Source organism: Pongo abelii, chromosome 7 (assembly GCF_028885655.2).
Source record: "Pongo abelii isolate AG06213 chromosome 7, NHGRI_mPonAbe1-v2.0_pri, whole genome shotgun sequence".
NCBI lineage: Eukaryota > Metazoa > Chordata > Mammalia > Primates > Hominidae > Pongo > Pongo abelii.
Window position 1 is genome coordinate 128,528,749 of NC_071992.2, and position 26,312 is coordinate 128,555,060.

Genomic DNA, 26,312 nt, shown 5'->3' on the forward strand with positions numbered 1-26,312 from the left:
GAGACCAGCATGACCAACATGGTGAAACCCCAACTTTACTAAAAATACAAAATTATATAATAAAACAATTTTTCTAATTTAGTTTATAATATAAATGTAAACTTAATCAAAATGATACTTTATCTACTAAAAAAGTGGTAATTTTTTAAAAAATTATTTTTTTACATTTTATTTCTCTTTTGCCCTGTCTTATGGTGCTGAGAAAATTGATAATTTTTTAAGAATAATAATTGATGCAAGCAATATAGCAAGATGGGAACTGTCCTGTAATAATAGAGTGGTATTTAAATTGGTACAACCTTCTGGAGCAATTTGATAATATTTATGAAAGGTTTTAAGCAGTTCTATTCAGTGACATAATTCATCTATTTAGGAAAAATTATAAACAAGCTATTAGAGCTGTTTTCTAATTATGACATGAGATGTGTTCCTAATAAATATAAAATTATGAAGTACATAATGTGAAAAAATAAATATGTAATTTATAATATCAAAAGATGAGAAATAAACTTTTAACGAAAAAGAAGTAACCGCACAAATTAGACAATGCTATGTGTCAAGAATCAAAATTCAAATTTTGTTTGTTTCAATTGTAGTTTTTGACATTTCAAATTTTGAAAACAATATGGTATGAGAAATTCTTACATGTTAACATCAAAAAGAAAAACATTACTATATATATATAGTATTCCAAGCCTTTACATTAATTTGTTCACTAAACAATATATATTGGATGCCTATTTAAGATGAGAAACTTTTCAGGCACTAGCAATATGGTAATGGATGAAAGATCTAAACTCTGTGCTTTCACATTAGCAGAAAAAAACCATATTTATTTTACTCTTTGTGCTCTTTTAGATTCTCAACTTTTATACTCAATTGGATATACACATAAACACACACACACCACACAATATATTTACAATCACCATTATCTGTACATATGTAAGTGTTCAGAATTGCATTACATGTATATATATGAGGTAATTTTAAAATTGGTATAATGTGCATTTACAAATTAATCATAGTACCTTAAAAACTTCCCTTAAAAAAATCATCCAATTTAAAGTCTGAGTGTTTTCAATGTACTTTGCCAATTAAACACATCATCACTCTTAAACATTTTTCGGTACTCTTCAAAAAGAATTGTGTGCATTTTACACAGATGTTGTGGACTTAATTTTGTCCCCCCAAAATCTATATTTTGAAGTCCTAACACCTAATGTGACTGTATTTGGAGATAGGGCCTTAATGAAGGTACTCAAGGTTAAGTGAGGTCATAAGGGGAGGGTCTTAATCCAATAGGACTGGTGTCCTTTAAGAAGAGGAAGAGACACCAGGAGCGTGGGTGCACAAACCAAAGATCATGCAAGAGATACCATCTACAAGCCAACAAGTGAGGCCCTTAGAAGATATCAATCTGCTAGCACCTTGTTTTGTAACTTCTAGCTTCCAGAACTGTGAGAAAATAAATTTCTGTTGTTTAAATTACCCAATCTGGAGTGTTATGCTATGGCAACCCAAGCAGAGGAATATAATACAGGTACGGTCATTGTGCAGAGTTAAGTCACACAAGTCATGGACTTTTTTTTTTTTTTTTTTTTTTTTGACTTGGGCTCTTTCTCCAACTCATAAAGAGCTATCTTCTTCCTCCATGTGTCTTAATTACACTTATTATCCAAAACTCTGTGAAAACCTTGCAGGCTGAATATGTTTGCCAATACTTTAGTCAACCCCAGTCTCACTTTTCTGAAATTCCATCATGTAGTTAATGATAAAATTTAACACTAAATTATTTAATAACAAATTCATTCATTTTATTTCTAGTACTCCAAATAGTAATTGAATGTTTTAAAGGTAGGGATTATACCTCACATTACTTTCTCATACTCTTTACAGCCCAGTATATTAATAGTTGCACACAAATACAAAAAAAAATGAGGAAGAGAAAAAAAAGCATAAATAGACGTAATTTGGAAGCAGCATTGAGTTAAAGCAAAAATGTGGGCCTGTACTTTCAAAGTACCCAAGTTTCCTTATAATACATTCCATATCTTGACTGCCTGTCACCACTAAAGACATCTCATGAGGTGCCATACTCCTTTTGTTAGACACTTTAGATTCTTTATCTATTCCGGCTCAATAGTAAGCAATAGAATATTTACTTATTTTTCTGTTCAATAGATATACTGAGAAAACTCTCTAAGAATTTTTTAAGTCTTTTCTTAATTTCTACAGCTTAAGTCATCCATTGATACTGAAGTTGAAGATAAATAAAAATTAAAATTTTAAATTAAAAAAAGGAAGATGTGAAATATTTTCCTCAAAAAGTCATTTCCATAAGATCTGGTAAAAGGCAAACTATATGTTTGAAAATCACGATATACAGAATGAAACTTTAAAATCTGATGAAGCTTACAAATACTTTATAGTCTTTTTTTTATATACTTTAAGTTCTAGGGTAAATACTTTATAGTCTTTTAACTTACCTAAACAAATTGGGATTGGATAATTCCATCTTCTTACAGGTCCTGGCATACATGTAATGTGAGAGTGACCCTACATAAACAAAATGATGTGGTTCAGTACACATACATAAAAAGTTTAAATTTATTGTAGCATAGTCAATTATTATTATAAAAACAAGCTTAAGTACATGGCTTTATTTTTATGCACATATTTACTTATACGAAAATCTTAGCATGATTAAAGTAAGAAAGGTGATTATATACACCTATGATAAAATGTAAGAAATAGCTACATGATATTGGTAGAAAAAATAATACTTCATATCATATTAGAATTGTAGTTTTAATATTTTCCTATAACAATATGTTTTACTAAGATATTGTAGTGATTATATAGGTGAAAGGGTAATATACATGGTGGTTTATAATAAATTGCTGTAACACACAAGGTGAAATAGGTTAAAGAATAATTTTAAAATTGTTTCACAAAAATATTAAAACAAGTCAAAGTATATTAACTTTTACATTGAAATATAAAGTCCTGAAAGATGTTTGTACTTCTGAGATTTACAATTTTGTGATACAACTTTAAAGACTATAAATTATTAATTTTTAATTTTGCTTTCTCTGAAGAATTTATTTATCTAATATGTGAAATTGTATTTTCCTGAACTTTTTAGCTTAATGAGTTTATTCTTTAAGGAAATTTTTATGTTATTATAAACCTGGGACTCTTGACAAAAAAAATCAAAAAAGATCAATATAAATACATAAAATCAGAATATACATTGCAAATCCAGTTCCTTAGCAAAATATACTTGGAGTAAATTTTCACTAATTTGGGAAATGTATTGTTATGGAAGTTTCATTCAGTGCTTTAAGTGGCATTTCCCTTTATTTTCAAATTCTAAAAATCCAAGAATTCAGTTGTCACAATCCTATGTGAATAGAGACAAAAGTAAAGATTAATTTTTACTTTAAAAGACTTTAATCTAATTAAAATCAAGGAGAAAGGACTTTCCTAACTTTCCTAATTTTAACTCAAAATCAGTTTTGTTTACTTCCAAACAAAACAAATTTAGTCCATTCCAGCAATATTTCTCATGTGTATATATTTTATTAACAAATTGAGCACCCTTTTGACTTCAGACACAAACCAGGATCAATGTTGTAAAACTCGTGGCTTATCAATCATTGATTTGTAAAATATTCTGAAAGAGCCATGAAAATCAAAACCACAACTTTAAAATAGACTTACCTGAAGAGAATACCCTTGATCACACTGAAAGGATACCACATCTCCAACCATATATCTGTCTCCAATTTTAATTCCACTGCTAGGAGTTTGTGGTTCAGGACAGGAATCCAAACCAATTGCTAAGAATATTTAATGATAACAATTTAAGTAACTTTCAAGTGATAAATGCTTAAGTTATGCATATTAAGTTGCTAAAATTGAATATCAGTGTCTCATCAAACTAGATACTACATTGAGATGTTGAGAACGTTCTGTGAACAAGATTTAACTGTAGATGTTAAGAATAATGCACATTTGAACACCATTATAAAGCTATACAATTTTAATTTTTATGGCACCAGTTATTAAGCTAGCTGTGTGAATATACCTAAATTGTGTTCTAACTCCAGGCTTAATTGTTTTCTACTGTGAAACAAAAGTAAAAATTTCTGAAAAGAAAATTCCTACATGAAAATTAAAAATAATTTATTATGATAATAGAATGAAATAATACTTTAAAAACATTCTTAACAAAAACTAAAAAATTATTTGCTATTTTGTCTTCCTTGCTTAACTCTTTCTTCTTTTATTCTGAATCGGCTTTTAAATTCATGAGGTACATTTTGATGTACTTCTTATTATATGTAAAATTTTTAAAATATAGTTGCAAGTAGAACTTTTCTTTCTCTGAAGATACTATAATCAAAAAGGAGAGGCCAAGTGCAGTGGCTTACGCCTATAATCCCAGTTGGGGGGCTGAGGCGGGTGGATCACCTGCGGTCAGGAGTTTGAGACCAGCCTGGCCAACGTGGTCAAACCCCGTCTCTACTAAAAATACAAAAATTATCCAGGTGTGGTGGCAGGTGCTGTAATCCCAGCTACTTGGGAGGCTAAGGCAGGAGAATTGCTTGAACCCAGGAGGCGGAGGTTGCAGTGAGCTGAGATCTTGCCATTGCACTCCAGCCTGGGTGACACAGCGAGACTTCATCTCAAATAAAAAAAAAAAAAAAAAAAAGGAAAGAAAGGAGAAAAATTGGTGTCTCATTGAGACCTGAAAAGTATTATGTGCTACTTGAATTCAGTGTTTTTCTGATAAGGAGATAACAATGTTAATTCAAAACATTTTCATTATTTTTATTAGGTGAGAATTTATTTTTTATCTAGAGTAAATGAATAAGTTCCTGGAAACATGCAACCTCCCAAGATAGAATTTTTTATCTAGAGTCAATGAATAAATCCTTGCAAACACACAACCTCCCAAGATAGAATCAGTGAGAAACTGAAACCCTGAACAGACCACTGAGTTCTAAAATTAAATCAGTAAGAAAAAAACCTACCAAGCCCCAGACCAGATGGATTTGTGGCTGAATTCTACAAAACATACAAAGCTGATACCAATTTACCAAAACTTACAAAAATTCAATGAGAAGGGACTTTCCTAACTCATTCTACAAAGGCCACCATTAACCTAATACCAAAACACGGCAAAGACACAACAAAATAGAAAAATACAGGACAATATTCCTGATGAACACAGTTCCTAAAATCCTCAGCAAAATACTATCAAACCAACTCCAGTAGCATATCAAAAAGTTAATTCACCATGATCAAACAGGATTCTTCCTGGGATGCAAGGTTGTTTCAACATATGCAAATCAATACATGTGATTCACCATATAAATAGAATTAAAAATAAAAACCATAAGATCATTTCAATAGATGCAGAAAAAGCTTTCAATAAAATCCAACATCCCTTAATGATAAAAACCCTAAAGAAACTATGCATTAAAGGAACACATTTCAAAATAATAAGATCCATATATGACAAACCCACAGACAATATAATATTGAGTGGGCAAAAGCTGGGATAATTCACTTTGAGAAGAGGAACAAGAAAAGGATGTTCACGCTCACCACTTGTACTCAACATATTTCTGGAAGTCCTAGCCAGAGCAATCAGGCAAGAGAAATAAATAAAAGGTATCCAAAAAGGAAAAAAATAAGTCAAATTATCTCTCTTCACTGACAAAATGATTTTATACTTGGAAGACCATAAAGAATCTGCCAAAAGGCTCATAGAACTGATAAACAGCTTCAATAAAGTGTCAGGACATTTAATCAATGTACAAAAATTAGTAGCATTTATATACACCAACAACATCCAGGCTGACAGTCAAATTAAGAATGCAATCCCATTTACAATAGCTGCAAAACAAATAAAATACGTAGCAATACACCTTATTAAGAAGGTAAAAGATCTTTACATAGAGAACTACAAAACACTTCTGAAAGAAATCGTAGATGACAAAAACAATGGGAAAACATTCCATGCTCATGAATTGGAAGAATCAATATTGTTAAAATGGCCATATTTCCCAAACCAATCTACAGATTCAATGCTATTTCTATCAAACTACCAACATCATTTTTCACAGAACTAGGAAAAAAACTATGCTAAAATTCATATGGAACTGAAATAAAGCCAAAATAGCCAAAGTAATCCTAAACCAAAAAAAGAACAAAGCTACAGTCATCACATAGCCTACTTCAAACTATACTACAAGGCTACGGTAACCAAAACAGCATGGTACTGGTACAGAAACAGACACAACGATGGATGGAGTGGAATAGATAACTAAGAAATAAAGCCACACATCCACAACTACTTGATTTTCATCAAAGTTGACAGAAACAAGCCATGGGGAAAGAACTCTATTTAATAAATGGTGCTAGGATAACTGGCTAGCCATATGCAGAAGAATGAAAATAGACACCTATCTCTCACATTTACAAAAACTAACTCTTGATGGATTAGATGTTTAAATGTAAGACATCAAACTTCAGGAATCCTAGAAGAATATCTAGGAAATGCCACTCTGGACATTGGCCTTGGCAATGAATTTATGACAATATCCTCAAAAGTAATTGCAACAAAAACAAAAATTGACAAGTAAGACCTAATTAAACTAAAGAGTTTCTGCACAGCAAAAGAAACTGTTAAAGGAGTAGCAAACAACCTACAGAATGGGAGAAAATGTTCACAATGGGAGAAAATGTTCGTAAGCTATGCATCTGACAAAGCTGTAATATCCAGAATGTATAAGGAACTTAAACAAGTCAACAAGCAAAACACAAATTCCCCATTAAAAAGTGGGCAAGGCCGGGCGCAGTGGCTCATGCCTGTAATCCCAGAACTTTAGAAGTCTGAGGCAGGTGGATCACGAGGTTAGGAGATTGAGACCATCCTGGCTAACACGGTGAAACCCCATCTCTACTAAAAATATAAAAAATTAGCCGGGTGTGGTGGCGGGCACCTGTAGTCCCAGCTACTTGGGAGGCTGAGGCAGGAGAATGGCATGAACCCAGGAGGCGGAGCTTGCAGTGAGCAGAGATTGCGCCACTGCACTCCAGCCTGGGCAACAGAGCGAGACTCTGTTTCAAAAAAAATAAATTAATTAATTAATAAAAAGTGGGCAAAAGTCATCAACAGACACTTCTCAGAAGACATATGAATGACCAACAAACATGAACAAATGCTCAATATCAGTAATCACCAAAGAAATGCAAATCAAAACCACAGTAAGGTACCGTCACACACTAGTCACAATGGCTATGATGTAAAAGTCAGAGAAAAACAATGGTGGCAAGACTGCAGAGAAAAAGGAATGCTTTTACACAGTTGGTGGGAATGTAAATTAGTTCAGCCACTGTGGAAAACAGTTTGGAGATTTCTCAAAGAAGTTAGAACTACCATTTAACCCAGCAATCTCATTACTGGGTGTAGAATCAAAGGAAAAAAAAAATCATTCTACCAAAAGACACATGCACTCGTATGTTTATCAAAGCACTATTCACAGTAGCAAAGACGTGAAATCAACCTAGGTGCCCATCATTAAATAATATGCAGCCATTAAATAATACGCAGCCATAAAAAAACAGTGAAATCATGTCCTTTTCAGGAATGTGGATACAGCTGGAGGCCATTATCTGAGGAGAATTAATGCAGGCATAAAAAACCAAATACCACATATTGTCGCTTATAAGTGGGAGCTAAACATTGAGTAGACGTGTGGATGAAGATTGAAACAAGACACTGGGGGTTACTTGGTAGGGGAAAGAAAGAGGAGGGCAAGGGTTGAAAATCTATGAGTAGTGAATATGGTTTGGCTGTGTCCCCTCCATATTCCAATTCCCATGTGTCTCCTCCCACAATACGTGGGAATTCTCATCTTGAATTCCCACGTGTTGTGGGAGGGACCTGGTGGGAGGTAATTGAATCATGGGTGAAAGTCTCTTCCATGCTGTTCTCATGACAGTGAATAAGTTTCATGAGTACTGATGGTTTTAAAAAGAGGAGTTCCCCTGCACAAGCTCTCTCTCTTTGACTGCTGTCATCCATGTAAGATAGGACTTGCTCTTCTTTGCCTTCCACCATGATTATGAGGCTTCACCATCCCTGTGGAACTGTAAGTCCAATTAAACCTCTTTCTTTTGTAAATTGCCCAGTCTCAGGTATGTCTTTATCAGCAGCATGAAAATTGACTAATATCATAAACTGGTACCAGTAGAGTGAGGTGTTACTGAAAAGATACTCAAAAATGTGGAAGCCACTTTGGAACTGGATAACTGACAGAAGTTGGAACAGTTTGGAGGGCTCAGAAGAAGACAGGAAAAGCTGGGAAAGTTTGGAACTTCCTAGAGACTTGTTGCATGGCTTTGACAAAAATGCTGATAGTGATATGAACAGTAAGTTCCAGTCTGAGGTGGTCTCAGATGGAGATGAGGAGCTTGTTGGGAACTGAAGCAAAGGTGACTCTTGTTATGTTTTAGCAAAGAGACTGGCAGCATTTTGCCCCTGCCCTAGAGATTTGTGGAACTTTGAACTTGAGAGAGATGATTTAGGTTATCTGGAGGAAGCCATTTCTAAGGAGCAAAGCATTCAAGACATGAATTGGGTGCTGTTAAAAGCATTCAGTTTCATAAGGGAAGCAGAGTATAAAAGTTTGAAAAATGTGCAGTCTGACAATGTGATAGAAAAGAAAAACCCATTTTCTGAGGAGAAATTCAAGCCAGCTGCATAAATTTGCATAAGTAATGAGGAGTCAAATGTTAATCCCCAAGACAATGGGGAAAATGTCTTCAGGGCATGTCAGAGGTCTTCATGGCAGCCCCTCCCATCACAGGCCCAGAGGCCTAGGAGGAAAAAGTGGTTTCATGGGCCAGGCCCAGTGTCCCCATGCTGTGTGCAGCCTAGGGACTTGACGACCTTCATCCCAGCTGTTACAGCCATAGTTGAAAGAGACCAATGCACAGCTCAGACCATGGCTTCAGAGGGTGCAAGCCTCAAGCCTTGGCAGCTTCCATGTGGTGTTGAGCCTGAGAGTACACAGAAGTCAAGAATTGAGGTTTGGGAACCTCTGCCTAGATTTCAGAAGATGTATAGAAATGCCTGGATTTCCAGGCAGAAGTTTGCTGCAGAGGCAGTGCTCTCATGGAGAACATCTGATAGGGTAGCATGGAAGGGAAATGTGGGGTTAAAGCCCCTACACAGAGTCCCTACTGGGGCACTGCCTAGTGGAGCTATGAAAAGAAGGCCACCATCCTCCAGACCCCAGAATGGTTGATCCACTAACAGCTTGAACCATGCACCTACAAAAGCTGCAGACACTCAATGTTAGCAGACAGGGGTGAGGCTGTACCCTGCAGAGCCACGGTGGTGGAGCTGCCCAAGACCATGGGAACCTACCTCTTACATGAGCATGACCTGGATGTGAGACATGGAGTCAAAGGAGATCATTTTGGCGCTTTAAGATTTGACTGCCCCATTTGATTTTGAACTTGCATGGGGCCTGTAGCACCTTTGTTTTGGCCAATTTCTCCCATTTGGAATGGCTGTATTTACCCAATGCCTGTACCCCCACTGTATCTCGGAAGTAACTAAACTGCTTTTGATTTTACTGGCTCATAGATGGAAGGGACTTGCCTTGTCTTGAATTAGACTTTGGACTGTGAACTACTGAGTTAATGCTGAAATTAATTAAGACTTTTGGGGACTGTTGGGAAGGCAAGATTGGTTTTGAAATGTGAAGATGTGGGATTTGGGAGAGGCCAGGGGTGGAATGATATGGTTTGGCTGTGTCCCCACCCACATCTCATCTTGAATTCCCATTTATTGTGGGAGGAACCCGGGTGCAGGTAATTGAATCATGGAGCAAGTCTTTCCCATGCTGTTCTTGTGATAGTGAATAAGTCTCACAAGATCTGATGGTCTTTAAAAGAGGAATTCCCCTGCACAAGTTCCCTCTCTTTGCCTGCTATCATCTATGTAAGACGTGACTTGCTGTACTTTGCCTTCTGCCATGATTGTGAGGTTTCACCAGCCCTGTGGAACTGTAAGTCCAGTTAAACCTCTTACTTTGTAAATTGCCCAGTCTCTGGTATGTCTTTATCAGAAGCACGAAAACAGATTAATACAATTACTATACTGACTACCGAGGTAATGAGATCATTCATACCCCAAACCTCAGCGTAATGCAGTAAACCTATGTAACAAACGTACCCACATATCCCCTGAATCTAAAATAAAAGTTGAAATTATGCTTTTTTAAAAAAGAGTTTATTTTTCAAAATAAACTAAAAACATAGTAAAAGGAAATCATTTTCTGAAAATGATTCATTGAAAGCCTTAACAAAATGTTTGCTTTTTTGTCAAAACATTTTTCAAATATGCAACTATTATTATTAAAAACTTTTCATCTTCATTAAAAGCCATTGTTTATTATTCATTTTGTTGTAATTTACATTTTCAAGCTAACCTAATGCATATTTAAATGGGTTAGAAAAAGACGTCACCACTCCAGCAGCATTATGCTGTATACATATGGATTTCATTTTTAAAAAGCATTGAAAACAAAACCCTAAAGAATGATAATGCTTTATATATATTCCTTCATTCCTCTGCCAGATTATTTCTCTCTGATAGATATTCTTGTAGCACCACCCTCTACATTCTTTTTGGACACTTAACACAAACTGACAATAAATAAATAATTGTGCAATTAATTGTTCACTATTTATCTCCCATCTGCGAATGAAAGCTCCAGAAGGGCCGTTAGAGAACAGTGTCTTGAGGAGGCACTCAATAAATATTACTTGTATGAATGAATGAATAATATAAGAAAGAGAGTGTATCCTTATATCTAGATTATTTCTTAATAAATACTAATGCCTAATTATGCAAATGAAAACTATCTAATAACACAATGGTTAGAGTAGCTCAAATCATGCCAAACTGGATGACATTTAACAATAGAAAATGCCATAAAAGCAGTGACTTGATAGAGTTATGATTAGATTAGAAAGTCAGGCAGTAAAGATCAGGAGTAAAGTGGTCATTTGGGAATACATTTGAGGCAGTCTTGAATTAGATAAGGAGAGTCTGTACATTGCAATCCCAAAGCCCAGTGCCTTAATTAGTTAGGTCTCCAAGCATGCATCATGTTCCATTCCTTTTTGTAGTATTGAATTTATGGACCTAGGAAAACTTGGTTACTATTAAATTGTGACCTCATTTTAAATGTTTAAGGGTTTACATCTTTCTTCTCCAACTAGGTTTTGGAATCTAAGAAGAGATAGAAATTGCATTCCCTGTGTATTAATCTTATTTAATACCGGTTGATAAGCCTCACACATCAAATTCATCTGATTTCATAGAGGCTTTGTCAGAAACTACTGAATACAAAAATAGTGAACTATGATATAAACATGTATGTCTTGTCTATACAATTCCACCTTCCTTTGGTACAATTTTAGTTTCTTGGGAGTCCTGAACAGCAAATTTATTACTCTTCACCAGTAAGGTCATTCTTGCAGTCATTCTCACTGAGAAGGCCAAATTTTGTACACATTCCTTTCTCTTCCTTTCTAATCAAATACTCTATTCAGGGTCATATACATAAAAAAACTATCAAAATCCAGTAGTGATAGTTTCCTTCTCCAAGAGGAGAATAAATAAAACTATGTTAGTGAGGTAGCTGAATATTGAGATGCTCATTTTTAAACAAGATTTTACATAATATACATGAACAAAATAAAATGTTTGTGAAGGTGTTTTAACTTTTTAAAAAATGACACAAAACTCTGTAAACTAGGTAAAAGCAATTTTGTAAGTTAAAACAAATTCTTATATGTATATAATCACAGAGATAAATAACCAAACGTAAATATGCCAAATAGTGGTGGTTGTAATTCTTGATTATAAGATTACTGGTGATTTCTATGTCGTTCCTTGTATTTTCCTGCATCTCCAAATTTTCTATAATAACATAAATTATTTTTGTATATAATAAAATAACTTATAACCTAGATGAATTAGTACTAGCAGAAAATTTAGAAGTACAAGAATATATTCCCTTCTATTTTGCTAGATGATATTGAATTGGGCTAGCTAAGTTCATTTGAAGAGATCAATTAACAACCGATTTGTGTTAGAGAAGAAAATAATGATATAATCAGATAAGTCATATGCTGATGGCTTCATTCATTTTTTTGCAGCAGATTTTTTTCATGTTCAGTAAAGAAAATGAAACAAAAATATATGAAAGTCCTACAGTTTGAATTTTGCAGCCATTTTTTAAATTTACACAAATAAATCTCCGAGTGGTTAAATATTAACTCTAAAATATCTTCGGGAATTATTTTTCACTTCTTTATAAGTGACAAAACCAATAAGTTATTTGTAGGAATCAATAAGAGAATTTTTTCATAGAAATGTTGAAAAGGCTTCTCTTCTGCTTAACCAAGGCTAGTCTCCTGCTTAACAAAAGATATCAAAACATTGAGTCATTTTAAGGTTCATGAGTATAAACTTTATAAAATTGTGCCGTTGGCAATTAAAGCTGCTCTCTGATTAAATATTTTTTAATGGGATTGGATCAATTAATCTGCTGTTGTAGCCAAAGAAAGAAAAATCAGAAATGAATCCCGGGACAAATTCATACAAAAAATTGCATACAGTTACTTCTGTCTGCTGTCAAGTTATTGTAGGCAGTTACCCTGGCTGAAAATATTAAATCCTTATTGCTTCACATTACTAATATTTATTTATAACCAAAACATATTATTTCCAATTCTAATCACAAAGCAATCAATCAATCTGTATCAGAAATGTTGTTGATCATATCATATATAGCTGGTAATTCTGAATGTTGTTTGTAAATAAATGTGTGTATGTATATATATATACATACATATATATATACATACATATATACATACATATATATACATACATATATATCTACATACATATATATATATATATATATGTCCTAGTATTCCAAATTGATTTCAAATGAGTGATTAATGTATTGAGATAGGAAGACATGGAGGGGAAAATGTTTAATTACTGCTAAGACACCCAGTGACATTGTTTTGTTAAAGGAAAAACTAATTCATAAATTTGACATGACAACCTATGTATCAATTTATTGAAAATGCAGACCAAAAATATTGGTTTTGCATTTATGTGAGAAAGAAACAAATGTTAAGTCATGTGTCTTTGCACTAAAGGTGGTATTTAGTGATAGTAAAGATCTTTTTATTCTAAATATGTTGCACGTCTTTGATTTTCAACTTTCCTCTAAATTGTGGATACAAGACAACTATTATGTTTATGTTGATACTACCTTTAAGGGTTTTAAAAAGATATACCAAAATTATCATTTGACATTCCACATCTATCATTATAAAGATCAGAGTTCAATAATAATGTAGACACTTGTGGTAATCAAAGGGTGAATCCAATATGAGTTGGTGTACTATTAATAATTTGAAGACTTGTAGAAAACTGCTTTGGTAAACATGCAGATATTTTTCTGGCATAATGTACCTCAGAATCAATTGATTAATCTACTAAACAAATATTTTGTCAAATACCTAATCATGTAACAAGTAACTTGATGAATGTTTGTGGATAAACTTTTTTGGAAGCAATAATTCTGACTATGATCACTGATGGGCAGCAATGCTTTGGGAACATGCAGCACAGGCTACATTAACATTTACCTTGATCCTTAATACTTTATTTACTTTACCTATGCTTACTGTAACTGATATTTAACTTAGAATTACTCTGTGTAAGTAAATGAATACTCAGTAATACACACTACTTATCAAATTTTAGCCTATAGAATAATACTAAGTTAAATGAACAAAAAGTTAAATAAAATCACGACATGTAGGTATTATTCATTCATTCAATAAGCTGTTGGTGAGCACCTATTGCGTGCTCTGTATCATGTTACATTCCAGAAATGCAGAGATCAATCAGCAACATAAGCAACGATGCTCTAAAGAGACTCTTGACGGAACAGGAGAGGAGGTTGATTTGACAGATGATTAGAGTGTGGTGGAACAGTCGCAATAAATGAAGGTCATCCTTTGTTTAATTAGATAATTGTTCCATAGAAGTAACCTATATGAGTACTGAAAAATTATATATTTTACCAATTCATTATCCTGAGGGGGTAGTTGTGTACGATGTTCTGACACAGAAAGTAACATATTAAACGAATGGAGTTCTTAGAGATTTTTCTTTCTTTTTTGGAAAGGAGGGAAGTGTTTTTCTCAAAAACACATTGTAGTGTTCTGTGGAAGGCAGCAAGAAATGAAGCTGAAATGGAAGGCAGAATATAGACTATGAACAGTCTTGAAGTCTTAACCAATACAGGTATTTGAACTTTCTGTGTTTAATGCAGGGAAAATTCAGAGTTAAGACCACAACCTTTTGTGCGCATCCTGGCTCCTCTAGTTGCATGCTGGTTGGTTTGTTTTAAAGTCTGAGATGTTTTCTATGCCTCAGTTTCCTCACCTATAAAATGGGATGAGTAAATAGTGACTTCATAGTCATATTGTGATACTTAAAGAAGTGCATGCATAATACTTAGAGTAGTGCCAGGAATATTGGAAATGCCTAACAAATGTTAACTACTGTTGAAGTGTTTTAGGCACTGAAGCAAGGATGTCCATTTGTATCTTAGATAAATAACTCTTAAAGTATACTTTTCTTCTTGTCACGAAGGGTATATTTCTAAGTTCAAGAGATTTCACATGTGTGCTCTAGTACTATTAATATAAAAAATATATAAATATTTATATAAAGCACCACAAATTTAAGCATCCTGAGTCTTTCAACTGACTCAACATAAGAAGCTTCTTCTATATGCAGCTAAAAGATTATTACCTTCACTGCAAGAAAACCCTGGGTACCAGGACCAGTGTCCCTAGCTCATGATATAACTAGAGAAATGTATGAAGACAAAAACACAATGTTTACAAAATTCAGAAACCTAGATTAGGCTAAAACTATCTCTAAGTCATCATCACAAAGGGGTGAAAAATCAATGAGATAATCAGGAAATAAAATATGATCGAAATAAAAGGAAGCAAACTGTGATAAATCTGTAAGGGCTTTATAGGGTTAAGAAGTGCAGTGTGTTTATAAAGATCAATTACACTTATTTGCATGCAATGTATTCTGAGTTAATGGCAATTGAAATTAGAAACGACAAATACTAATAATTTAATTTGGGCAGGAGGTATTTCTACAATTAATATTTATTATATTTATGAATGTTGATGTGCATAAGCTAGTTAAAACAAGAAAATTAGTGTAAGTAAAAATACAATTAATCTTAAAATCCCTGATTTCCCCAAATAATCAATTATATAATTAGCTCAAGGGAGAAGACCATTTTTAGTGATTATAAAAGTAAACTCATTAAGACCTAATGCATTATCTCTTAAGCATATTGCTCGAGGATGGGAAGCAGCAAAAATAATAACAGTTGTGCTGAATCGAATCTTTTGCTATGTATAAGATAGAGTCAAATGGATACATTTCTGGGCATTCATTATTTTGAGACTAATTTTATGCTTTTTACAACTACTGCAAGGGATAGAAAGATGCTTTCAGACATTCCAATGTTTCCTAGGATTTTACTGAAAATTATAATCATGAGTGCTCTCAGGTGTAGGGGAAGAGAAAATCTATTCATTATGGTAACATGTACCTTTGCCTTCCTCAGGGACTATGTCCTGAGATTTCTGAAGGCCTCTAAAGATCTTCAAAGGACCTTGAAACTACCATTACTTCATGCAGTCTTCTCTTTTAAAAATATGTATATTTTATAAGTTCAAAATGGAACTCTGCTCATTGATTTACAGATGCTGCAAGGTCCCTCTAGGATTTGCCATTAGTGAGATTTTAATGTGTGTCTCTACAAATTTAAAGAAATGAGATGGAAAGGACATATTCATATTACAATCAGGCAGAGTCTAATCCAAGACTATTAATGCTGAGACTTCACTAAAATCCAAGTGGCAGGGCAACTGGAAAGTACAAGTTCTCTTAGTGGAAGCCTACCAACAATCAATATATTTAATGACATTCCATGAGCTAGGATCATTTTCCCTAGCAATAAAAATGATTATGCATGATATAAAATTACTAACAGGAGCAAATATATTTGAAAAAACAAACACACCAGAAAGCAAAAATTGTCAGTTTAAGAATTGATTCCCATATTCCAGTGCTAATGTGGATCAGGAAAAAGAAAACTTGAATACTTCATGTGAGAAAAATTTGGGGTAAATTCTGCGAATTCAGCACAGCTACATCTGTTCACAAGACTATGTAACCAACATACGTTCCTAATACAAGTAATGATGTAGCTTTATTTGGACTTACGATAACCTATATCATAAAATACCAAAATAGTAATCGACTCCACTAAATAATGTTTAAACTTCTCTCTAATGAATAGAGAGAAATGTGTCCACCAATATCTGGTATGTTTGCCTCAATTTTCCTATGTCTCCCAAAGTTGCCAAGCAAATATATTTTCTTGAATTCTGCCTGCCTCCTTCCTCTTCAATATTCAACCCCCTTTGTTACTAACAGAAAGCAAAATTGGCTCTTTTTCTCAATCTTTCCATTAATATTTGAAACTTATTTATATGTTAGGTAATTTTTGTTAGCACAAAATCAGTAGAAGACATCAAAGTTTAAGAAAAAACAATTAGGGTGAAGACACAAATTGAGAAATTTATACAAGCAGACTTCAAAAAGTTTGTAAAAATGCATATTATGAAAAAAATTATGCATAGATTTCCTTTTTTTTTTTTTTTTTTTTACCAAACGGACTTCTACCATCTTCTTATAACATGTTTGAATAGAATCTACTTTCAGGCACCAAGAAGGATAAGATACTAGTTTGAAAAAATTCCCCTATCAGAGCAACATGAATTCTGCAAAAATTACATGAAGAACAAACATCAAATTTATGGTAAGATTTGAGTGGAAGAATGGCGAAATTCACTGATGCTTTACAAAAAGTGTATGGGAAGAATGCACCCAAACATGAGTAGTTTACAAATGGATAACTCATTTTAAGAAGGAATGAGAGAAGAAGATGAAGCCTGCAAAAGCAGACCATTCATATCAATTTGTGAGGAAAAAAATCATCTCGTTTGTGCTCTAATTGAAGAGGATCAATGTTTAACAGAAGAAACAATAGCTAATTGCCTAGACATCTCAACTGATTCAGCTTACACAATTCCACTCAAGGGATGCCAAAAATTTGTGCCCAGATCAGCTGCAGATGAGAACAAAGCTTTCAATTTCAATGGAAATTTTAAACAAGTAGGATCAAGACCCTGAAGCATTTCTTTGAAGAACTATAACAGGAGATGAAACATGGCTTTACCAGTACAATCCTGAAGACAAAGCAAAACCAAAGCAATGGCTACCAAAAGGTGAAGTGGTTCAGTCAAAGCAAAAACAGACTGGTCAAGAGCAAAGGTCATGGCAACAGTTTTTTTGGGAAGTTTAAGGCATTCTGCTGGTTGACTTTCTGGAGAAACCAAGGAAAATACTGCTTATTATGAGAGGGTTTTGAGACAGTTAACCAAAGCTTTTGCAGGAAAGCATCACCAGAGATTCCTTTCTACCGCAACAATGCTCCTGCTCATTCCTCTCATCAAACAAGGGTAATTTTGAAAGTTTCAGTGGGAAATCATTAGGCATTCATGGTTTTTTGTTTTGTTTTGTTTTGAGATGGAGTTTTGCTCTTGTCACCCAGGCTGGAGTGCAATGGCACAATCTCAGTGCACTGCAATCTCTGCCTCCCGGGTTCAAGGGATTCTCTTGCCTTAGCCTCCTGAGTAGTTGGGATTACAAGTACAAGTGCATGCCAGTACGCCTGGCTGATTTTTGTATTTTTAGTAGAGATGGGGTTTCACCATGTTGGCCAGGTTTGTCTCAACCTCCTGACCTCAGGTGATTTGCCCGCCTTGGCCTCCCAAAGTGCTGGGATTACAGGTGTGAGCCACCACACCCAGCCAGGCATTCACCTTATAGTCCTGATTTGGCTCCTTTTGACTTCCTTTATTTTGTAATCTTAAAAAACTCTTTACAGGGCACTCATTTTTCTTCAGTTAATAATGTAAAAAAGATGGCATTGACATGGTTAAATTCCCAGGACCCTCCTTAGAAATGGACAAAATGGCTGGAATCATTGCTTACAAAAGTGTCTTGAACTTGATAGAGCTTTGTTGAGAAATAGAGTTCATATTTTTAAATTTATATTTTAATTCCATTTTTAATTCTTTTCTTATATAAATTCAATTTTTCTATAATTCAATTTTTCTCTAAACCTTTTGTAGTCCCTTCATATTTATTACCTTGCTTTGTATGTCTGTAACTTAGAAAAACTGCACCAATTCAATTTATTTGTGGAATATCTATAACCTCCAAAATAGTATAGTTTAAGCAGCATGACTATAAATATTTAAAATATATGTATATAATAAATGTGCTATCACATTACAATTTTTTCTTACTTTACAAGTAGCACCATATTCACCTTCCATACAAGTTTCACTCTTTGAAGAATACATCTATATTGTCATTATCATTAGAAATTAGAAAATACTTTTGGTTCCTAGATTCCACTGAAACACATGAGATCCAATTACTACAGGTAAATAAAAGCACTTATGATGACCTTGATATAATTAAATCAATACCTAGATGCTGAAAACAAAAAAGTCTAGGGAGTTGAAAGGCCAGCTCTCCAATTAATTAAAGCAAAACTGTTATCATGTAAGAAGTGATATTATCTAAAGTGAAAAACAAAACAGAAGACCAGAAGCCTGAGAATCATCCTCTACTCCTTTTTCTCTCTCATCCCCAACATCTAATTGGCCATAAAGCTTTTCAATTATATCTTATAAATATCTCTTGAATCTGCTGCCATTTCATCTACACAACCACAACTACTGCCTTCACAGTTTCCCTTGTGAACCAATGCAACAGCCGCCTCTTAAATTTCTTTCCTTGGGCTTATTCTCACCATATAATGCATACTTCACTTTCCAAAATAAAAAGGCCTCTTTAAAATTCAAAACTTATGTTACTCTAAAAATCCAAGTCCTTCAATGAGGCTACTCTTTCTCCAAGAAAAAAGCCTATGCCACATTTTAAATCTATACCACTTGACTACTCCAGCTATGTGGGTTTATCTCATCAGCTATAACGGGTAGCATTTATTAAGGGTTTACTATATACCTGGCACTGCAATAAGCACTTTATTTATTTAATTATAAAGCAATCTTTCAAATTAGAACTATGTATTATGGGTGAGATAACTTGGTTTTTAGGGAACCTCAAACATTTTCTGAGTGTCACATGGCCATCAAATGGCAGTGTCAAGATAGAAACCTGAGTCTGACTCCAGAGTAAATGCTCTCATATCTATCTGCATTCCAGTAGGTCCCTTCAAATGCCAAGCCATTTTCATATCTAACTTTAAATTCTTATTTGCCAGAATGAATTCTTTTGACTTTTGATGAGGTTTTTCCTGACTCTACCACCAGTAACCCCTAATACATATGATCTCCACCTTCTCTGTTCATCACCTAAATTATACAAGATATTTTCATACTTTGGCCATTGTGAGAGTCACCTTGGGACCTTGGTAAAAATGCAAATACTTGAGTGAATCTCAGATAAACTGACTTGACATTCTGGGTTGGTAGCCTTGTCATCTGGAGTTTCTAAAAGACTTCAAGATGATTGCAATGCACAATTATCTGAGAAGTACTGACTTACATAAACATATTAATAGTGCTTACACCATTTTGCAATTACTATACTTGTTTGCATGTCCTTACTCTTAATTAGTCTAAAAATATTTTAGGGCTAGATGTTACACAAATTTGCAGCACCTACACCTAGAAAATGTACCTTGCATTTAACAAGTACTCAGTAAATACTTGATGAATAAATGAATGGGTTTGTTCTCAGATTTGAAAAGCAACATGAAGATGAAAAACTATGAGAGGAGGTTATAAGTAGGGATATAATACAGTGGTTAGGACTAATTGTTTTGGAATAAAATTGTCTGAGGTCTACTCTACTACTTACTAACTTAAAAGTACCTAAGCTCTGAGATTATTTTCTATAGTTTTCCATTTGTAAAATGGGGTTAAAAATGTATCTGCCTCATGGTAATTTTAAAAAATTAAATGAAAATACCTCCATAAAACATTTAGCAACGTGCTTGACATATACTGAGTACTTGAAAATGTTAGCTTTTTAAACATATAATGATAATAGCATAGTGTTGTATAACTTTCATTATTATAATTATCATAATAACAGTGGAGGTATTATTAGCTAGTATTGAAGAATCTAAGCAGTCATTCAAATGCTTACAGTTCATAATACTCTGATACAAATGGCTATTTACAATGTGAATCTACCACACTTTGAAAGTAGTCATAGACAAGTCAATGTGAGCCTCAAACATTGGTTCTTATCATATTATTAAATAGTTTTCTTTGCTTTTATTATTTTAAAAGGAAAATATATGAAAGCATTTAACTCAGCTATATAGAAAAGTTTATTTAAAAATATAAACTTTTAGATTTGTTTAATGCTTGGAAAGAATAAAAAATTTACAAAAACCCAAAAGCAAGATTTTTCTTCCTCTAAAAAAATATAATTTTTGAAATTCAGTTCCCCTTCTTTAATAAGCAATTAACAAAAGAACATATTACAAAGTAGCACATTTGGTGCAACTAGCTTGTTAGAAGTCAGGTATTTGGTGACCATCAATAATAAACTGGATAAAGAAAATGTAACACGGGGGGGAGGAGCCAAGATGGCCGAATAGGAACAGCTCCGGTCTACAGCTCCCAGCGCGAGCGACGCAGAAGACGGGTGATTTCTGCATTTCCATCTGAGGTACCGTGTTCATCTCACTAGGGAGTGCCAGACAGTGGGCGCAGGTCAGTGGGTGAGCGCACCGTGCGCCAGCCGAAGCAGGGGCGAGGCATTGCCTCACTCGGGAAGCGCAAGGGGTCAGGGAGTTCCCCTTCCAGAGGTGACAGACCGCACCTGGAAAATCGGGCCACTCCCACCCGAATACTGTGCTTTTCCGACGGGCTTAGGAAACGGTGCCCCAGGAGAGTATAGCCCGCACCTGGCTCAGAGGGTCCTACGCCCACGGAGTCTCGCTGATTGCTAGCACAGCAGTCTGAGATCAAGCAGCAAGTCGGCAGCGAGGCTGGGGGAGGGGCGCCCGCCATTGCCCAGGCTCGCTTAGGTAAACAAAGCAGCCAGGAAGCTTGAACTGGGTGGAGCCCACCACAGCTCAAGGAGGCCTGCCTGCCTCTGTAGGCTCCACCTCTGGGGGCAGGGCACAGACAAACAAAAAGACAGCAGTAACCTCTGCAGACTTAAATGTCCCTGTCTGACAGCTGTGAGGAGAGCAGTGGTTCTCCCAGCACGCAGCTGGAGATCTGAGAACGGGCTGACTGCCTCCTCAAGTGGGTCCCTGACCCCTGACCCCCGAGCAGCCTAACTGGGAGGCACCCCCCAGCAGGGGCAGACTGACACCTCACACGGCTGGCCAGGTACTCCAACAGACCTGCAGCTGAAGGTTCTGTCTGTTAGAAGGAAAACTAACAGAAAGGACATCCACACCAAAAACCCATCTGTACATCACCATCATCAAAGACCAAAAGTAGATAAAACCACAAAGATGGGGAAAAAACAGAGCAGAAAAACTGGAAACTCTAAAAACCAGAGTACCTCTCCTCCTCCAAAGGAACGCAGTTCCTCACCAGCAACGGAACAAAGCTGGACGGAGAATGACTTTGACGAGCTGAGAGAAGAAGGCTTCAGACGATCAAATTACTCCGAGCTACGGGAGGATATTCAATCCAAAGGCAAAGAAGTTGAAAACTTTGAAAAAAATTTAGAAGAATGTATAACTAGAATAACCAATACAGAGAAGTGCTTAAAGGAGCTGATGCAGCTGAAAACCAAGGCTTGAGAACTACGTGAAGAACGCAGAAGCCTCAGGAGCCGATGCGATCAAATGGAAGAAAGGGTATCAGCCCTGGAAGATGAAATGAATGAAATGAAGCGAGAAGGGAAGTTTAGAGAAAAAAGAATAAAAAGAAACGAGCAAAGCCTCCAAGAAATGTGGGACTATGTGAAAAGACCAAATCTACGTCTGATTGGTGTACCTGAAAGTGATGGGGAGAATGGAAACAAGTTGGAAAACACTCTGCAGGATATTATCCAGGAGAACTTCCCCAATCTAGCAAGGCAGGCCAACATTCAGATTCAGGAAATACAGAGAACGCCACAAAGATACTCTTCGAGAAGAGCAACTCCAAGACACATAATTGTCAGATTCACCAAAGTTGAAATGAAGGAAAAAATGTTAAGGGCAGCCAGAGAGAAAGGACGGGTTACCATCAAAGGGAAGCCCATCAGACTAACAGCGGATCTCTCGGTAGAAACCCTACAAGCCAGAAGAGAGTGGGGGCCAATATTCAACATTCTTAAAGAAAAGAATTTTCAACCCAGAATTTCATATCCTGCCAAACTAAGCTTCATAAGTGAAGGAGAAATAAAATACTTTACAGACAAGCAAATGCTGAGAGATTTTGTCACCACCAGGCCTGCCCTAAAAGAGCTCTTGAAGGAAGCGCTAAACATGGAAAGGCACAACCGGTACCAGCCACTGCAAAATCATACCGAAATGTAAAGACCATTGAGACTAGGAAGAGACTGCATCAACTAACGAGCAAAACATCGAGCTAACATCATAATGACAGGATCAAATTCACACATAACAATATTAACTTTAAATGTAAATGGACTAAATGGTCCAATTAAAAGACACAGACTGGCAAATTGGATAAAGACTCAAGACCCATCAGTGTGCTGTATTCAGGAAACCCATCTCACGTGCAGAGACACACATAGGTTCAAAATAAAAGGATGGAGGAAGATCTACCAAGCAAATGGAAAACAAAAAAAGGCAGGGGTTGCAATCCTAGTCTCTGATAAAACAGACTTTAAACCAACAAAGATCAAAAGAGACAAAGAAGGCCATTACATAATGGTAAAGGGATTAATTCAACAAGAAGAGCTAACTATCCTAAATATATATGCACCCAATACAGGAGCACCCAGATTCATAAAGCAAGTCCTGAGTGACCTACAAAGAGACTTAGACTCCCACACATTAATAATGGGAGACTTTAACACCCCACTGTCAACATTAGACAGATCAACGAGACAAAGTCAACAAGGATACCCAGGAATTGAACTCAGCTCTGCACCAAGCAGACCTAATAGACATCTACAGAACTCTCCACCCCAAATCAACAGAATATACATTTTTTTCAGCACCACACCACACCTATTCCAAAATTGACCATATCCTTGGAAGTAAAGCTCTCCTCAATAAATGTAAAAGAACAGAAATTGTAACAAACTGTCTCTCAGATCACAGTGCAATCAAGCTAGAACTCAGGATTAAGAATCTCACTCAAAACCGCTCAACTACGTGGAAACTGAACAACCTGCTCCTGAATGACTACTGGGTACATAACGAAATGAAGGCAGAAATAAAGATGTTCTTTGAAACCAACGAGAACCAAGACACAACATACCAGAATCTCTGGGATGCATTCAAAGCAGTGTGTAGAGGGAAATTTATAGCACTAAATGCCCACAAGAGAAAGCAGGAAAGATCCAAGATTGACACCCTAACATCACAATTAAAAGAAATAGAAAAGCAAGAGCAAACACATTCAAAAGCTAGCAGAAGGCAAGAAATAACTAAAATCAGAGCAGAACTGAAGGAAATAGAGACACAAAAAACCCTTCAAAAAATAAATGAATCCAGGAGCTGGTTTTTTGAAAGGATCAACAAAATTGATAGACCGCTAGCAAGATTAATAAAGAAAAAAAGAGAGAAGAATCAAATAGATGCAATAAAAAATGATAAAGGGGATATCACCACCGATCCCACAGAAATACAAACTACCATCAGAGAATATTACAAACACCTCTATGCAAATAAACTAGAAAATCTAGAAGAAATGGATAAATTCCTCAACACATACACCCTCCCAAGACTAAACCAAGAAGAAGTTCAATCTCTGAATAGACCAATAACAGGAGCTGAAATTATGGCAATAATCAATAGCTTACCAACCAAAAAAAGTCCAGGACCAGATGGGTTCACAGCCGAATTCTACCAGAGGTACAAGGAGGAGCTGGTACCATTCCTTCTGAAACTATTCCAATCAATAGAAAAAGAGGGAATCCTCCCTAACTCATTTTATGAGGCCAGCATCATCCTGATACCAAAGCCTGGCAGAGACACAACAAAAAAAGAGAATTTTAGACCAATATCCTTGATGAACATTGATGCAAAAATCCTCAATAAAATACTGGCAAACAGAATCCAGCAGCACATCAAAAAGCTTATCCACCATGATCAAGTGGGCTTCATCCCTGGGATGCAAGGCTGGTTCAATATACGCAAATCAATAAATGTAATCCAGCATATAAACAGAACCAAAGACAAAAACCACATGATTATCTCAATAGATGCAGAAAAGGCCTTTGACAAAATTCAACAACCCTTCATGCTAAAAACTCTCAATAAATTAGGAATTGATGGGATGTATCTCAAAATAATAAGAGCTATTTATGACAAACCCACAGCCAATATCATACTGAATGGGCAAAAACTGAAAGCATTCCCTTTGAAAACTGGCACAAGACAGGGATGCCCTCTCTCGCCACTTCTATTCAACATAGTGTTGGAAGTTCTGGCCAGGGCAATTAGGCAGGAGAAGGAAATCAAGGGTATTCAATTAGGAAAAGAGGAAGTCAAATTGTCCCTGTTTGCAGATGACATGATAGTATATCTAGAAAACCCCATTGTCTCAGCCCAAAATCTCCTTAAGCTGATAAGCAACTTCAGCAAAGTCTCAGGATACAAAATCAATGTGCAAAAATCACAAGCATTCTTATACATCAATAACAGACAAACAGAGAGCCAAATCATGAGTGAACTCCCATTCACAATTGCTTCAAAGAGAATAAAATACCTAGGAATCCAACTTACAAGGGATGTGAAAGACCTCTTCAAGGAGAACTACAAACCACTGCTCAAGGAAATAAAAGAGGATACAAACAAATGGAAGAACATTCCATGCTCATGGGTAGGAAGAATCAATATCATGAAAATGGCCATCCTTCCCAAGGTAATTTACAGATTCAATGCCATCCCCATCAAGCTACCAATGACTTTCTTCACAGAATTGGAAAAAACTACTTTAAAGTTCATATGGAACCAAAAAAGAGCCCGCATCGCCAAGTCAATCCTAAGCCAAAAGAACAAAGCTGGAGGCATCACGCTACCTGACTTCAAACTATACTACAAGGCTACAGTAACCAAAACAGCATGGTACTGGTACCAAAACAGAGATATAGATCAATGGAACAGAACAGAGCCGTCAGAAATAATGCCACATATCTACAACCATCTGATCTTTGACAAACCTGAGAAAAACAAGCAATGGGGAAAGGATTCCCTATTTAATAAATGGTGCTGGGAAAACTGGCTAGCCATATGTAGAAAGCTGAAACTGGATCCCTTCCTTACACCTTATACAAAAATCAATTCAAGATGGATTAAAGACTTAAATGTTAGACCTAAAACCATAAAAACCCTAGAAGAAAACCTAGGCAATACCATTCAGGACATAGGCATGGGCAAGGACTTCATGTCTAAAACACCAAAAGCAATGGCAACAAAAGCCAAAATTGACAAATGGGATCTTATTAAACTAAAGAGCTTCTGCACAGCAAAGGAAACTACCATCAGAGTGAACAGGCAACCTACAAAATGGGAGAAAATTTTCGCAACCTACTCATCTGACAAAGGGCTAATATCCAGAATCTACAATGAACTCCAACAAATTTACAAGAAAAAAACAAACAACCCCATCAAAAAGTGGGCGAAGGACATGAACAGACACTTCTCAAAAGAAGACATTTATGCAGCCAAAAGACACATGAAAAAATGCTCACCATCACTGGCCATCAGAGAAATGCAAATCAAAACCACAATGAGATACCATCTCACACCAGTTAGAATGGCGATCATTAAAAAGTCAGGAAACAACAGGTGCTGGAGAGGATGTGGAGAAATAGGAACACTTTT

The 26,312-nt window shown here is 35.5% G+C and overlaps 1 protein-coding gene across 4 annotated transcripts in view; it reads right to left on the reverse strand.

The window, feature by feature from the left end:
* The window catches only part of CSMD3 (CUB and Sushi multiple domains 3), a 1,211,731-nt gene that overhangs the window by 127,420 nt on the left and 1,057,999 nt on the right, over window positions 1-26,312 (reverse strand). For all 4 annotated transcript variants that reach the window (XM_054518783.2, XM_063726791.1, XM_063726792.1 and 1 more), the window contains 2 exons: window positions 3,727-3,845; window positions 2,490-2,559 (listed from right to left, as the gene is read on the reverse strand). In XM_054518783.2, coding sequence (XP_054374758.2) covers window positions 2,490-2,559; window positions 3,727-3,845 — 189 coding nt within the window. The remainder of the gene's footprint in view (window positions 1-2,489; window positions 2,560-3,726; window positions 3,846-26,312) is intronic.